The sequence below is a fragment of the Merops nubicus genome, unplaced genomic scaffold (genome assembly GCF_000691845.1).
Source record: "Merops nubicus isolate BGI_N331 unplaced genomic scaffold, ASM69184v1 scaffold6061, whole genome shotgun sequence".
Classification (NCBI taxonomy): Eukaryota; Metazoa; Chordata; class Aves; order Coraciiformes; family Meropidae; genus Merops; species Merops nubicus.
The window spans coordinates 1-16,447 of record NW_008587567.1 but is presented as its reverse complement, the minus strand read 5'-3'; the positions used below and the strand labels follow the sequence as shown (position 1 = coordinate 16,447).

Here is a 16,447-nt window from a genome sequence, read left to right as displayed (position 1 = left end):
CTCCTGACTCCCTGCAAGTGGTCCCAGCTTTTATCCCCAAGCAGACACGTGACCTTGGTCAACTCAGTGTGGGACCCCTGGGCCTCATTTCCCTTAGGGCCCCCCCTGCAGGGCCGGCCGCACCCTGGGGGGAAGCTATAAGGCAAACTCACCACCTCTTCATGAAGGGCTGTGGGAATCACCCATATGTCAACCTTAATTCGGGGGCTCAGGGTTCAAACCCCAGCATTTCAGCTTCTTGTAATTAACACAACCTATAAATTGCATTATGAAATCCAGCATTATTTAAAATCTGAAAGTGATAAAACACCACTTTGCATCAACAACAAAATTGTCATTTGGAGGCATGGTAACTAACCTGCTGTGAAAGAAGGGAAGTGAAAAGTGTTTTCTAGTGTTTACTGAACCAGACATTTTTTTTTTCCCTCCCAAGAAATTTTTGCTGCAGCAGCATCTAGTGTCACTTGTCACTGCCCCTTATTTGACATGCTGAGTCACTGCCTATCTTCACCTTTTACTACAGTAAAATAAATGGCCCCCATGGAAGGACAGCAGTGCATACCTTTGTGCCTGGAGGAGGAGCAAGTCCGAGGAATGAATAAATAATATTTTCTTCTTTTGCTGAGAAAAAGGATTCAAAATCCTAAAAAAGGAACAAAAAACAACAAACAAACAAACATAGAATTGGTAACAAAAATCAAACAAAAAGTACAGCAGGAAGAGACTAGCCCAGACACATCCTTCTTATATTGATGAGAATGACTCTGCATTTGTGCAAGTGCCTGCATTATCTAAGCCCCGGGAAGAAAACTCAGATAAAGAGAGTTTCACACTGGCTGGCACAATGAACAAATGGGCAAAACTCTCCAGAGACTTGCACTTTAATTATATCACATCTATGTCAGAATCAGATAAAATTAAGCATCTCATTTTAATGTGCCTCAGCTGTACACACCAAAGAAAAGCTATTCCCATTTAAATGCTAAAATAAAATTTGCTGTGAGTAAGAACACAAAATAGGCCCCAAAAACCCTGGACAGCTTTATGGTAAATAAAAGACACCAGTCAACATAATAGCACAAGTGAAATTATACTGAAGAAACTGGAGTTTATTTTAAAGAATGACGCTCTGGTTAGAAAATGCAGTTACTTTTCAAGTAAACTTAGCAAAGGACCATGTTGTTCCCTCTAGCATACAAGTACCAGCCAAAATACCTTATCCACACATGACCTGAAGTTATAAATCGCTATGTTAAATGCTGCTTTCTCTTCAGTGCTAATATAACTGAAAAGACAAGAGGGATTGTTCCTATCCTGCCACCTAGAATGTGCATGGTCTTTGCTGTATTCACCTTTACAATTTTCCTGTCAATTAAGGAAGTTCTGCTATCACTAGATTGTTACACAGACAAAGCTCTGTGTAGGACAGGGGACTGAATGCGTGTCTGCTGAGCCCCCGACAACTTCCTGGACCATGTTATCATCCACCCTCTCACCTCAAATAGCTCCAAAGATAGAAGTCTGTAAATAATAAGGTGCTGACTCATCTTTGAGACTTGACTGTAAAGCTGGGTTAGGACCTGAGTTGTTTTATTGCACTGGTTTAATACCTGCAGAAGATAAAATTATTGGCCAAGGACAGCCCTAGGGAGGGGATAGAGTGGGTGGTTTAGAAGTTGCCTTAATGTCAACAAGACTGGAATCAATGACATTTCAGTCCAGTTTGGAAGAGGTAACATAGCTTAACAGAGAGGGTAAATGACAGCCCATTTTACTGACTTATCTAAGGGTCAGACTGGCTTTCAGAGATGTAGCTACAGGCAGTGGCAACTGCCCGGTCTTAGAGAAACCCCAGAGCACATTTTTCCCTGACTAGGCAGAACACCTGCTGCTCCTCCAGACCACCCATTTCCCAAACAATCTCTTTGGTGTTTTTATGTTGCTGTCGGATTCTTCTTATCTAACCCAGGTCTGTCATAAGTATTTAAGAAAACCATCATCTGGAGTCTAACCCATAAACTTAGGAGCAACACAGCAAACAAGAATGAGGATTTTCTGCAATGCAAAAGGCTGGAATTTGACATGGGCCTTTGATAGGCCATATAAAAATAGGAAACATGTGTCCTTCTGTATACCAAATACTCATAAAACAGCCTAAGCAAACTATGGCAGACCATGTAGATAGCTGGGAAAAAAAGAGAAGACTACAAGAGGGAAGGGCCATGAAGCGGATTTGATATTTAATAGCTTTTGTTCATTCCTCCCTAGAGGAAAAGCAGCAGACAGCAAGCGTACTAAAAATCTCCAGGAATGGGTAGCCTCGTAAATAACCAGACCTGAGGGCACAAGCAAGGCATGTGAATGACCAGAGGAAGTCCTTATCAGAAGAGGATGCAACCTTCTATCATAACAGCTACTTCTTGGCAACAGGTAGTGTACAATGACATCCCACAGTAAATGGTATCTTGCAGTAAATGGAAGGTCACTTACCTTGCTTACCATGAGGGGCAAGGCATTATGCATTCATCATGGGGTAAAAGCTAATTATGACCACGGTGATCATGGAATAGTTTTGTATCATATATTTGTACTTTTTCCTAATGGTGACTTGTTCACACCTCCACTAACTGAATGACCAAAGATAACTGTTCCCAAGGCAGGCAGTAAAAAAAATAAGCAGTAAAAATTCATTTCAGGTAAGCAATAATATTATATCTGTATGAGAAGACATAAATGGTCTAGGTGTCATCTGTCTTTGGAACTAGACTTTGAAAAATACAGTGAAAAGTGTTTAAAAGAAATACTCTTGTGAGTTTTTCTTTACAATTTAAGTGCACATGCATGTACTTTATGCTCTCACCCCCTGTATGACCACTGTGGAAGCTCCAGACAGCAAAACAGCAAACTCCAACTGAACATCAGCAGAAAGTTCTTCCCCAAAAGTGGCATGGCACAGTTCACAGAAAGGCCATGGAAACACCATGCCTGGAGACTTCTGAAACTCAGATGGCCAAAGGCCCAGGCAACAAAAGCTAGCTTTCAAGTTAACCCTGCTTTGAGTAACAGGCTAGACTACAGACTTCCAGAGGTCCCTGTGATTTCCATATATTTGACTGGATAGAACAGAATCGTAGCATGGCTTATGTTGAAAGGGACCCCAGAGGTCATCTAATGCAGTTATATGAAGCATCAGATAAAAGTGTTACCTAATAATTCAGAGATTCTTTGAAAAAAAAAAAAAATTTTATTCTATGTATTTCAGCTTACAGAGAAAACCAGAAGTTTACATTCCATTCTTTCCTAGTTTTCTAGTTTGTTTTTTTTTTTTTTTTTAAGCAATAGCAAAGACAAAAGCAACAGTGTTCAATATATTTACAAAGTGACACAGATGCAGACATCTGTCTAGACATGAGCAAAGAAGCAGCTTAAGAAAAAGATCAAATAAGAACATAATTGCCAACACTGATGGATTAGAATGGATACTTGAAATTGGTGTTATAGCCAGGCATACAAAATGAATCCATTTCTAATCTGCAAGTGGCAATACCAAAGATCTGAAAGAAAAATAGGACTCTATTAATATGACAGTTTGACCTCATAGAAAAGCTGCTCACATTTGGTGTATTTTCATAAATGCATCCATAAGAAACCTCCATTTTACAGTACAAGTTAGAAAATGAAGCAACTTTTCAGGGTCAGCCAGAAGATGCAGATACTTTTAGGAATCAGCAGAAAAGGAGATTAGCAATAGCGCTGCATTTACTTGTTGATTATGTCAGTCTACTCCAGCACAAAAAGGAAGTCTCACCACCTGTCCCCAGTATCCCCTCTTTCCTTAACCCCACCCCCAAAATTTCAAAAATCACCCAAGTGGGGATTTGAGAAGATCTCAAAGGACCATTTTTCCAAGGCAGGGACCACAATGCTGTTTCTGATAGGTATTTCTCCAATCCATTGGTAAAGACCTTGAATGAAATGAGACATACTCTTTTTTTTTAAAGTCCAACTTAAATTTTCTTTACTGCATTTCTTGCTCATCACATCTTGTGCAGAGCAGAAAGCATTTTACAAAATCCTAGAATCACAGGATAATTCAGGTGGGAAGAGACCTCAGGAGACCATCTCATCCAACCTCCTGCTCAAAGCAGAGTTAATACTGAATTCAGACCAATAATGAACAACTTTTTGCCCTTAAAATATTTGAAAGCTTTCATGATCCTAGTAAAGATCTCCAGATCCCTCTTTCTCAAGGTGAATAAGGAAATCTTTTATCTTGAATTTTCATCTCCCAAGGCCATCACTTCCAGGCCAGAATGCCGCTAATATGTACACACCTGCACGTGTCTGAACAGGAACCAAACATACAGGACAATCTATAGGAAAGGAGTCGATGGAAAAGAATGATCTCAAAAGGAGGATGAGCAGAAATTAAATGTAACTAGTTTGACCTAATACCAAAGAACTACTCAGAAATGAGAAAACAAAACTAGTAGGGCGGAGGAAGAGAAAAAGAAAACGTCTTATAAAGTGGTGTAAAGAGCTTGACTTGCTTGGCAGAGCAAAATGAAGATTAATAGAGGATATGATTACCATTTACAAATACATTGGACTGCAACTGTTTAAGCTAAGGGGTGATTTTTGGCATACCAGGAAATGGGTATAAACTGGTTACATTTACCCAAGCTACAAATTTGAAGATTTCTAGATGCCACAAGACTGAGGCACTTGAAGATTGTATTAACAAGGGCATCATATTTTCAAGGGACATTCATGAATACTGGACAATGGACTAGAGTCCATGACAGAGAGACCTTTGCAATTCTCAGCCTGATTTTTAATAAGGTGGCTGAGGACAAAGGTTGTGGGACACAGGGGAATAGTGATACATATATCATGTAAACCATAAACAGCATAAAACTGTTCTAGATTTCAGAACAATAGGTCTGTTGGACACGAACAGTTTATGCAGGGAAATGAATGCAAAACTCCAGCTTTATGTTGTAGACATGTTGCAAAAGACATTGTGTGACTTGGAGGAATTTTGCACCAGTCTGCCAGGCCACATATTCCCACTTCACACTCACTGCGTGGCTCCCTTAGGCACCTTCCCCTGAGGAGAAGGGTAAGGCTCAGGTACTGATATAAAGTGCATCTCCTTACCTTATTTATTTGGAAATAATGGTGCTATAAGTTAATCTTTGTTATGCACTCACTGGGATCAATAGCTATGAGCTTTGGGAGCTGGGTACATCAGAATTCTGGAGTCTTTTAGGCTAATTGTAAATTTTACATAGTTATTGAATCAGTAGCTGCAGCTGCTTTCTGGACCTGTTTCTGCATGGAGGTGTCTTTGTAAAGGACTCTTCCTTAACTTTGACTTCTTTCAAGATGTAGATTTGGCTTCCTGAAATAGCTTCAGACATGGAGTAAAAATTTTATATTTACCATTTACTTTCAAGGCTGATGAGCTGCAACACTTTGTAAGGCAATTACTCTTTAATTCACTATATAACCTCTCCAGGGAATATCAGAAATATTCATTGCAACATTGACTGCCACAAAATCCAGAGTAAGATATATCACATTCTATTTTTTATTGATGCAGATTGGATGTTCAAATGCACATAAACTCTAACCTATCAAGCTCCCTTATAGGATTCCTATAAGAAAATAAGGAAACAATTTCACTCCATTATTCATACTGGCAACTTTTGCTCTGAGAGCACTGAAGTTAATCCTGAAAACTCAGTGGCACGTAAATCCCTCCTGTCTGAAAACAACCTTTGCAGTAGCTCACACTGGATTTGTGGAGTAACTTAAAACTAGGCTCACTATGTGATCTGCATTTCAGAGTACTTTGCAAGTTCATATCAGCAATCATATCAGAGTATTTTCCAGACTATATATTTCCATCCAGACTATGAAAAAAACCCTCTCAGATATCTCCTTTAATTCATGTTTCAAATATTCATACTAGTACAATATTGTCTATTACTGACTTGAACAAACTCTCTCAAGAGAAATCACCTGTTTCAAGCATATATGAGAATATAAAAGCACCTGATGAGTGTTAAAATTTCTGTTATGAAGAGTTGGATATTTATTAAACAAGCAGGAATTCAAACCACATACTAGAACTATTCCAGTCAACTATATTTCCTCTTGTTTTTATAAGATACCAGAAAAAGATTCTTGTTCACAGCCCCTGGTGCCTCAGACATCTACCTGACTTCCTAGAAGTGCAGATGAGTCTGTGTCAAACATCAATATTCACCATGCAGAATTAACTGAAAGTTCAGGAGGCACAATGCAATACAGATAGAGATAGCAGTTCAGCCTTGCTATGAACCCTACTCGTCTTGAGTAGCTTGGTATTGTCAAGCCACGTAACTGAGCATTTACTACTCCTAGTGCAGCTGAGCTGTTCTCATAGTCTACATTTGGACATCCTGAGATATTGTGTGAAGAAGTCATAGCACCACCTAGACAGTACTGCCTTTGGTCTTCAGGATCTGAAGTAAGAGTGCAGGCAGAGGGCCAAAAACAGGGCAACTTGTGAGCGAGTTCCACAGCAGGAGGACGTGAGAGGAGAACACAGAGCTCATCACAGGCAGCCATTTCCACACCCTGAAGTGAGCTCTGGGTCCTGCACAAGCTCTGGGTCTGCTGTGAATAATCCATACAATCTGTTAAGGAGTGTTTCTCTAGTCAGTTTTGCCTTCTTGTGTATTTTTCTCTTAAAAAGGAGAGATCTTTTGTTTCAGTCCTTTTATGTACCAAAAAAGTACTAAGAATTATTTTTTCAAAGTAAATCTCCACTTGTCTTAAGTAGCTTGCTTGACACCTCCTAGGGATGGAAAAGAGGCACTCCCTGTGAAGGAGTTTAAATTTCTAAACATCTTCTTACCCCACAGTACCGCTCCTCGTTGAAGATCTGTGGAGGGAGGGGAATTCCATTCTGAGGCTTTTTTTCACCTGGGACATTCTCTCTCATCCATTTCCTGTTGTCTTCATCACCTGCTATGTCCATTTGCTGAAAGTCAATCTTGTTGGCCTCTAAAAAGCCCACTACTTCTTGCTGCTTCTTTTTGATCTGGTTAGGAAAGAGGAAAACCAACATTCCTTCTTTAGAAAGAAAACTGTTTTCTAAGAGCAATTGTTATTACAAGCAGAACTAATGCAAGCATGTCAGGTTGGATCCACTGCTCCAGTAGCCCCAAAACTTTTGGAAGCTGAGATTCAACACCACTTCTCAGCACCTAGGGCATTGACATTACTTATTCCCCTCCCTCACCCCAGCTTCTTTCTTTCTTCCCTGGAAGCTAAGATACCTCTATCTAAGAAAGAAGGCTCAGCATGAAGCCTCCTACTCTGATCCTAGATCTGTGAGTGTGGTGTGCAGACACCTAAGCTAACCCTGCCTGAAGTCAACACAGGTCTGAGGACATTCACATTCTCTTCAATACATGAGTCTCCTTTTTCCTCTTCCATATGTATGATATTTGGCTTTCTGGGGGTCACGTGTTTCTCTCTGCCCCTGTTCTTTAATGCTAGGCATAATTAACTACAAGTGAAAACTCACTAAAAATCCAGCATAGCCTAACTCCTGTGTTTTAATAATTCCCACATCACAGAACAATGTTCCAGTTGTACAATAAAGAACATATTAGATACAAATAAAGCACATTATACACACCTTCTGTGCCACCTAAAATTCAACCATGGTCCTTACTCTCTTTGATATTATTTCTAGGCAGACCTAGAACACAAGCACTAAGCTTATAGGAACTCTTTCACTGACTGCATGACACAGTAAGAAGGATACGAACAGTAGCAATATACATACAGGAAAGACTTTACCATCTCATTCTAAAGTATGTAGATAAGATACGAGGTGGCTACAACCAGAGGAACAAATAGATCAATACATTCACTCAGGGTATATGACCTAGCAAAGAAAGGAACGAAACAAGTCAGAGATGAGGTCATGGGGGAAGGAATAAGCCAGGCCATCAGTCCAATTCCAGTCATACAGCAGTTGCCCAGAAAAAGCAATATTACACAGGTAATCCTTTTCTGTCCTGCTCTCACTGAGAACTGTACTTGTAGTGACCAGCAAGCCCTTCCAACAACTGAAAGCACATACACAACACACCTACTACATCAGTAAACTGCAATCAGAGCAACCTTTATACTGTTAAGTTAGAGGTGAAACACCTGATGTTAATTCCAAAGGCAGGGCACCTGGTGGTAATTTCCTAATTGTTTTTCTCCCAAGGTTGGCCAGGTCTTAAGAAAAAAACAAGAGGAAAGTTTCTCTTGCCTGGCTGTGGGCATCATCCATGTATCAACCCTGATTCAGGGCTTGGGGTTTAGACCCTAGCACTTCATCAACTTACCTCTTTACTTTGAAGATGTAATACTCACTATGCTTTTCTACTAAAGGTATGCTACTCTTAAGTTACTTTTAAAGGAATTCCCCATTTTGTATATGTCTAACTTGTCTAACTAAGAGCTGCAAGACCAAACTTTAGCCCTACAAGTACTGCAATATTTGAAGCAAGCAGGACTGATCTGTATAAATTCTCTCAAGCTGCTCTTCAGTCACTGACAACTAAATTACTGTCTAGCACTATCACATTCCAGATGTGACTCTCTTCTCCCAGTTATGCTACACTGTGCAGCAAGCTAGCGTCCTATGCAGATGGCAGCTAGAATGATGTATCAAGGTAATTTTTACATATGAGCCATTATATGATTTGAAACCATGTCTTCCACAAGTGAGACATCCAAACAACTGAACTTAAAGTGACGCTAAGCTAGTGTAAATCAGTCTGAGACAGACAAAGAGATGAGAAATAATTCATGGATTATGTATCTCTATAATGTAATAAACCTGAAAAGCTGAGGTAGAGTGAAAGCCTATTATACTGAAGAATGAATTTTCATGATCAAGGGTAAAATTTCTTTTTCTTATTTAACTAAGGAAATATCTATCTACACAGCCATGCTTGCTTAGGGAAAAAACAAACAAACAAAAAACAGGCACACAACATAAACTGTAAAATGTACATTTTGATGACAATGACAAAGGTTTAAGGTGAGCTAAAAAAAGTACATTACTTTGAATGGAAGCACTAATCCAAAGTGCTCAAAAGCCATGCAGCTGACAAATCTCAAAGGTGTTTATTTATATTCTTATTTTCATGTTTTAAATAGAGGTAATTTTCTTTATAGCTATTTAGTTGCACAGTTATTTGCAGAACACGTTCATGCAGCAGAAAGTATTGTCTGAGGGACAGTTCATTGGAGGAAGTGGCAGGATAATGTTTGTATAAATGGTTAATAAAATCTGCATAAGCCAGTACCAAGAGTTTCACCACAGGCTCTGAAAGACAATGTACTCAAGTGCTGTCAGCAGCAGTTTCAGCATCAGCTTGTTTCTTTGGACACAGTCACAGAAGCAGATATGGCTCCTGGAATAGCTGGTGCCCCAGATGGATAGTGCCTCTGAAGAGATAATGGAAACTGAGATATAAAGTCTGCACTCCCTTGCTTATGGCTATAGCTATAACTTTCAGAATTAAACCTGGATAACAGTTTTTCTTCAGCTTGAAGTCCATAATATACAGGAGGCTTCAGGACTGAAAGCAAAAATTATTGTGTGAAAAATGAGTGCTGAGGAAAAATAAAAAGTTACATGCAATTATGTGTGCATTAGGAAAAGGCAAAATGTTGCTCATTACAATGACAACACGAAACTCCAGAGAGGATGTACTGTGTCTTAAAGCTTGACAGTTACTGGGGTTTATGCAGAACAAAAGACTTGGAACTCACCCTAAGTATGAAACCATAAAGAAAGCCTCTGCTGTGGCTGGCACTAGGTAGCTGGCACTAACCTCTCCAGCAAAGAGGACTGAGAGAGTGAAATCTTCCAGGACACAGAGGACATGCAAAAGTTTTCCTAGAATGGGTAAGATTGTAGGAGCTTGTTTGTACCCTCACTTGTGTCTTGATGGTATGGGAAGAATTTGGATGATTTGGGAATATAATCCCTGGAAACTTGTGGTGAACAGGGTATTATTTCATCAATGTCATTTTCCCTTCCAACAAAGCTGAAGGTCTACCATCCTTAGTTGCTAGTCCCTTGAAATAAGGAAAAAAAAAATTTTAAAATAAATGTTATCTACCTAGACTGTAAAATCTATAGATAAGATTAGGTTCACCTGATACATTATTAAATGTTATCCTCTATATCCTCACAATCCAGAGCATTTGTGTTGACCAGCTGTCTATGGCAGAAGCAAGCAGTACATAAGCAACAATTTACAGCAAGAGGAACATTACTGCTGGTAGGCAGAGTTGCTGCAGCTTCTGATTCTAATACTGCATGGACAATCTATTGCTGATAATTATTCTTATTTATCACACTCTAAATTCTGATTTGACTTGAAATTGATTTGAAATTTGAGCTCAGGTTTATAGCTAGATTCACAGCCACAGATGAAAAACCTCTGCACTGTATTTTAAGGAACATAATTCAAATAGTCTACATTTTCCCCAGCCTTTCTGAGACCTACATATTTGAAGGTGGGCGAGTTAATAAAATGTCACCAAAAATGCTGGGAATGAAAGGTTTTTAGAGGTGTCCTAACCATGAGCAGCAGTAAGCAAGACTTTGGAAGACTTTCTCTGTGTAAGGCATGAACCCCCTTTTCTCCCATGATTTATGGTTCCTTAGAACCCTGCAGGATATTACCCATTTCTAAGCACCTCTATGCCTAGTAAAAAATTTATTTATTTATTTATTTATTACTGCTTGCTTCAAGCCAAGCATTTAGTACTTTTTAACCCTATAAAAATGTCTCTCCGGTTCTGCTTGCCTTAATGAATATTTCAATATCAGCTAAGTTTGGAGCAGAAAGTTAATGCAGCTGAAGTTGTTTAAAATAAATTTTTGAGGGGAAAAATACAGACTGCAGATATGCTCTAGAGCTGCAGTGAAAGACATCATTCAAGTGGCTGATCCAGGCCACAAGGATGTTACTGAGTTCACTATATTTACTTTTTAAAAGTATTTAATATGATAACCACTTGCAATTAGTGATGTGACTGTGCCATACATAGAATAGAAACATTTTTCATTCTTTAACAATGATCCTCTGCTGATTTACACCAGAGGAGGCTAGGCCCATCTTATTTTGACATTTAAATGGAAAAACACAGAACTGATAGAGGTCAGCCACATCAAAGAGAATAACTGCTACTAGAACTATTTAGACTTCCAGTTTAAGCTCTTCAAGGATTAAATTCATTCTTCTCAGGAAAAGCAGTACAAGGCTGATACAAAATTTGGTTTTAATAGGATTTTGTTGATGTGGTTTTGTGCTGGCTCCTTGCATGAGTTTTATTTTATGTATACCAAAACTCATTAGAGGTTCACTGAAAGGATACCTTCCACCCATTTTAATCAGTAACTGTGGAAAACTACTCTAGCTAAACGCTGTTTTTACTTGGCATTGCAATTATGTACCAGTAATCTGAAAACATGCTGCCTTCTGAGATTGCTACAGCTATCCATACGCCACACCCTTCCTTCCAGTATATGTCTGGGATCTCACTGACAGCTTTTGTGGGCTGCTAATATACAGCAGGGATTGGCATTAATAGGCTTAAAATCTACTACAGTTCACTGGCATTAGCTACCTTTCTTAGCAGTAATAAACCACAGTGGCAATGCTTAACAGTTCAGAATGGCTGGGTAAAGCTTGCACGTTGCCTAGTGTAGCACACGCATCCCTTCACAGCAGTCCAAGAGGAGAGGAGTTAGTTATAGCTGCCTAGCTGGGAGGAGATACAAGGAATGGGTATAGCAGAGGGAAGATCTTGGTTCAGCTAGTGCTAAATACATGATACGTTTAGTTTTAATTGCGTAAATGATCTCTGAATGCCAGTGTTTCATCAAAGCACTCATACAACTGCCTTGCTGAACTACAGCCCCAGTCCTACAGCCGGAGTGGTAACAGTTCATGCCTGAGGATGGCCCCAGCACACACATACTGAATGTCTGCACTGGGATTCCAGCCACAGTCGCAACTTCCCCCACAAAACAGGTGAGTGGCAAAGGACGTAGGGATGACTCTTCTTTGGTCAGTCAATGAAGACTGAAACAGGAGCCTAAACAGGAGCAAAAAGACTGCCAATGCACAGCATATTGCAAATTAATGAGCTACTCGAGCAGTAACTGCTAGATTACAAATTACCAAAACTGCAGTTTCCAACCCCCTCTTCTTTTTTTCCCCACCGTTGGAAGTTTCTTGTTACAAAAGGAATGCTAAAATGTCAACAGTAAATTTAGAGTGTCAGGCTTTGCGATAGCCTGGTGAGACAAGCTGAGGAGAGAACTGCAAACTTCCTCAACCATATTCCAAGCTGAATTTAAATGAATGACCCCTAGTTCTTTTGTAGAGGTGATGGCCCCATGAACGAGAGGGTTTTGGAGCTTTTCAAGACTGGAAGCTTCTCAAAGATGTGGAGCTGGTGTCAGAGAGACAGAAATGTGGTTACAGCTACGTGCAAGCACCAGCCAGTTTGTTTAGCCATGTCACGGGGAGGGAGTGAACTGCCAAAGGAAAACTGCAATCCGAGCTCATTTGGGAACTGGATATAAAAGGAAACAGTCCTTTCCCGGTTCCCACCTCCTACAGACTTCCAGCCTCCCTACTACTCACACGCCCTTCCCTTCAGCTGATACACTATGCTGACAGCTACAGCAGTAGATCTCAATATTACAAATCACCAGTATAGCATTTCAAGACATGCACACATGAAAAAAACACACACAACCCCAAGGAAAAACATAAAAATAAAACTAAAAACCTAGAAAAAGGGAAGAGGATAGGGAAGAATTTTTTTTCTGCATAGCTTTGCTCAGCTTACTTTGGCTCCAGGTTTTTTCTTAGACAGAGCTCCCCTTTTCCAGGAGCAGCATCCTAAAGTACCTTTTAAAACCAAATGCATTAATTTCTCCTGTAAACAATCCACCTTAGCTTTTGTGCAAATATAAAAAACCCACACTTTTTCCTTCTTCAGTGAATATATGTTGGATACACTTTTTCAGACAGAATGAAATCTATTTAAATGACAATTCATATGTAAATGTTACATCTGTAGCAAACCCTAGCATGCAAGCAAGCCTGCATTAACAGGAATTCTCTGCATCTTGAGTAGCTTTCAAGAGCAAGATGCACAATACAGACTAGAAGAAATTAAATGGTTTTTTTCTCCATGCAAACTCAGGATGTCCTGGGATCTCCTAGGTTAATTTACCAACCTGATCCCAGAAGAAAGAGGAGCATGTTAAATGAGACACCTACCGCTGTAGACCCTGAAGATGTGGCTACAAAAACTTTGATCACCATGCTGACAGTAATGAAAATGAATCAGCAGAGCACGCCCGCTATCCACAAGTCACCACGGTCCCAAGAGGAATCCAAACACAGCTCCTGGGCTAACCCGGGTCCTAAATGGATTCCCCCTCAACCCCCCCCAGCAGTCTATCAGCTTTGGCCTCTCCCCAGGGTCCCAGGCTTTCCCACTCTATTGGCTCTTATGTATTTTGGGATGAGGGGCCAGTCGAGGATTGGTTAGTAAGAGGAGCCATAGCAAGAGGTTTGCACCTGCCCCTGGCCTTATTGCATTAGATTGACAGTGTGGCAGTCCAAAAAAGGCAAAGGAGCATAGTGCACCAATGAGACAGGGCTGGAGAAATATTTGGGAGAGGGGGAAGGGACAAGTGAGAAGAGAGAAGAGACAGGAAGCAGGAAACTTCTTGCTGGGAGTGATCACAAAGCTGCCGGGTAATGTTTAATGTTGCATGGGCACTGTCACAGCCACCTCCTGCATAAAAGGGCTTGTGTCCTCTCCCTGGCCACAAGGACATTTCAGAGCTGTAGCTGCAAATTTTACATTATAAAAGGGGAAGAAGGAAGGGGAGGGTAAGGGCAGCATAGATGCAGGAGTAATTTTAGCAGAGATGATACTGAAGTAAGCCTCGGTTACAAACACACTCAGCTTTAAAGAACTCAGATCATCATCCACACCACAGGGCTCAAGGACTTCTCTGAAATAATTAAGTATTAATAAATAAGCACACTTCCTCATACAAAGGAGGGTGATTTGGCTGATTCTATGTATCCAGAATCTATTTTTGTATTTTCTGTTTCTTTTTGCATCACCAGTGAAAATTGCCATACCACAAGGTGTAGGAAGAGGTCCAGAATACTTGTAAAAAACATCTTGTTCTACTGTATTATCCCGGATGCTCTTTTTCCATCTCATTGTCACTTTCTAGCCCAGAGATGGTCACAACTCAGTGGCTGCCTGCATGTATTTTTTAAGGAGGTCTCTGAGCATGAGAAGTATTTTAATAATGTTACTTTCAAATTTTAAGGGCAAAGTCTGTTTCTGCTATAAGTGAGCAAAATGCCACTGAGGTCAGTGAAGCTGATCCTTTGTCAGAGGTGAAACTGGCCTTGGTTTTAGAAAGTGCTTATGCAAGTTTTGGATGTTAAGATTGAATATAGCAGTGTCCAGTCCTGAAAATACTTAAAATGTAATATTATTATTTTTTATTATTATTATATTTTCTTTACTTTTCTTTTGATTCGGTTGGACCAAATACACAATAGTAAAGATGCTCTTGAAACTAAGTTTTTTGTCTGTGAAAACTGTTATGTGAAAATGGAAATGCAGTATTCCATGTATGGAACAGGGAACCTGAAAACCAAAAATAACAGTATGGATAATTTGCACTGTTTACTGTAGCTCACCATCTGTCATTTATTTCTTCTTTTGAGAGGCAATAGGAGATACAACAAGCAGAAAAGCCTGTTAGAATTGAGTATTGTCAGAGTATACTCCTGTAAAATGACAACAGAAAGCCCACCATAGTACAAAACCATAAATTATTGCCAGAAGTTATCACACATGCTTGTTTCTCAGGAGATTTTATACATAAGCATAGCCTAGTAAATTCAACAGAAATGTCTGGCCATTTGGAACACATCATTTCCAAATTACTTTATGTCATTACCGGTGCTCTGAAGTACAAGCAAAAGATGCAGTGGTCATTGGCTTCAAAGCATACTGATAAGCCTTTCAAGTACAGCAATACTAATAATTAATACTCAAAGCAGTAAATATTTGCACCAGCAAATGTCCACCGTCAGGACTCGGACAAAATTGTCAGTTAATGCGCTCTCCTGTTCTACTTCACACCTGAAATGCCCACTGAATTATGCAGGGAAAAACAGGATGCAGCCCAAAGCCTCTGCCCACCCCGGGCTTGGCAGGTGAGGACTTCAGGGCCATCATGTCCAGCCTTGAAGAAAAATACTGCTCCTGATGTTTTTATTCCTATAGGATTTTTTCCCCCTTTTTCAGCATAAAATATTTTGTGTGAAGACTTATGTTCAAAAATGAATTTTGAAGGCTGTCGGGTTTGACCTGTGGGCTCTGGTGATGTGCATCCCACCAAGTGATTGGACACTGCACAACACTATTGCCCCTGGGTTCTTTATCCAGTGTACAAGCCAATAATATGCATTGGAAGAATTCCACTTTGATGCACATGAATGGGCATCTGTCCCAAGACAGCGCACACCCTAGCCCAAGAAATTTCTATATTTATACACCTATCATTACATATTCATATAACTGATACATATTCATTGTTGTTCTTTTTATTGATTAGGTCTGATTTCCTCGCTTATTTAGATTAGTATGCAGGCTCCATCTTCTACTTCCATTGTCTCCTTCTGAGTAGGTGGTATTGTCTGGGTGGGTGGTCAGTGAGTTGGTGGTCACCATCTCCCACTGCCAGAATTACCTTTTGTCTATTCCTTCCCTAATCTTGGCAGTCCCAGGCAGTTCTTCATGGTTTACGAACAGCACCCACAGTCTATCATTCTTTAACTTCTGTTTGTGACAGGAATGTCCTTCTTTTTAACAAAGCTGCATTGTCTAATGGCTAGTTCCTACATTTACTTTTAGATAAATCACGTCTAGTTATTATTTCTCTGTTTTAACATTAGGTAAATAATTAAACAGGATTGAGGTTGTACAGTGAACCTTAAGCAAAAAATTGATTATTTCAATTACATTTTACATTTTATTCTTCTAATTCATACAAACTTTAATGCAACACCACAATGTGACACCACCACAAGAGGTGCCTCCACCGGCAGGCTCCGTGGCCTACAGCTGAAGGCTCAGAGGGACACTCTGCCCTGCACGGCACATTCCCAAATCCCCATCAAGACCCTGGAGGGGTACGGGAATAAGAGGTCGGGAATAAAAACGCTGACATCCCTGCACGGTCCGGGGCGAGAGGGGCGGGGAAGGGGGGGCGGTCTCCGCTCTGGCTGCGACTACAACTCCCAGGGTG

General features: G+C 40.1%; 1 protein-coding gene across 1 annotated transcript in view; it reads right to left on the bottom strand.

Annotated features, from left to right (window-relative positions):
* Positions 1-13,494, bottom strand: part of SH3BGR (SH3 domain binding glutamate-rich protein) — a 28,901-nt gene extending 15,407 nt beyond the window's left edge. Inside the window, exons 1-3 of the mRNA XM_008948955.1 lie at positions 13,377-13,494; positions 6,908-7,093; positions 563-643 (exon numbers count right to left, since the gene is read on the bottom strand). Of these exons, the coding sequence (XP_008947203.1) occupies positions 563-643; positions 6,908-7,093; positions 13,377-13,421 (312 nt within the window). The 5' untranslated portion in view covers positions 13,422-13,494. The remainder of the gene's footprint in view (positions 1-562; positions 644-6,907; positions 7,094-13,376) is intronic.
* Positions 13,495-16,447: the final 2,953 nt, after the last annotated feature.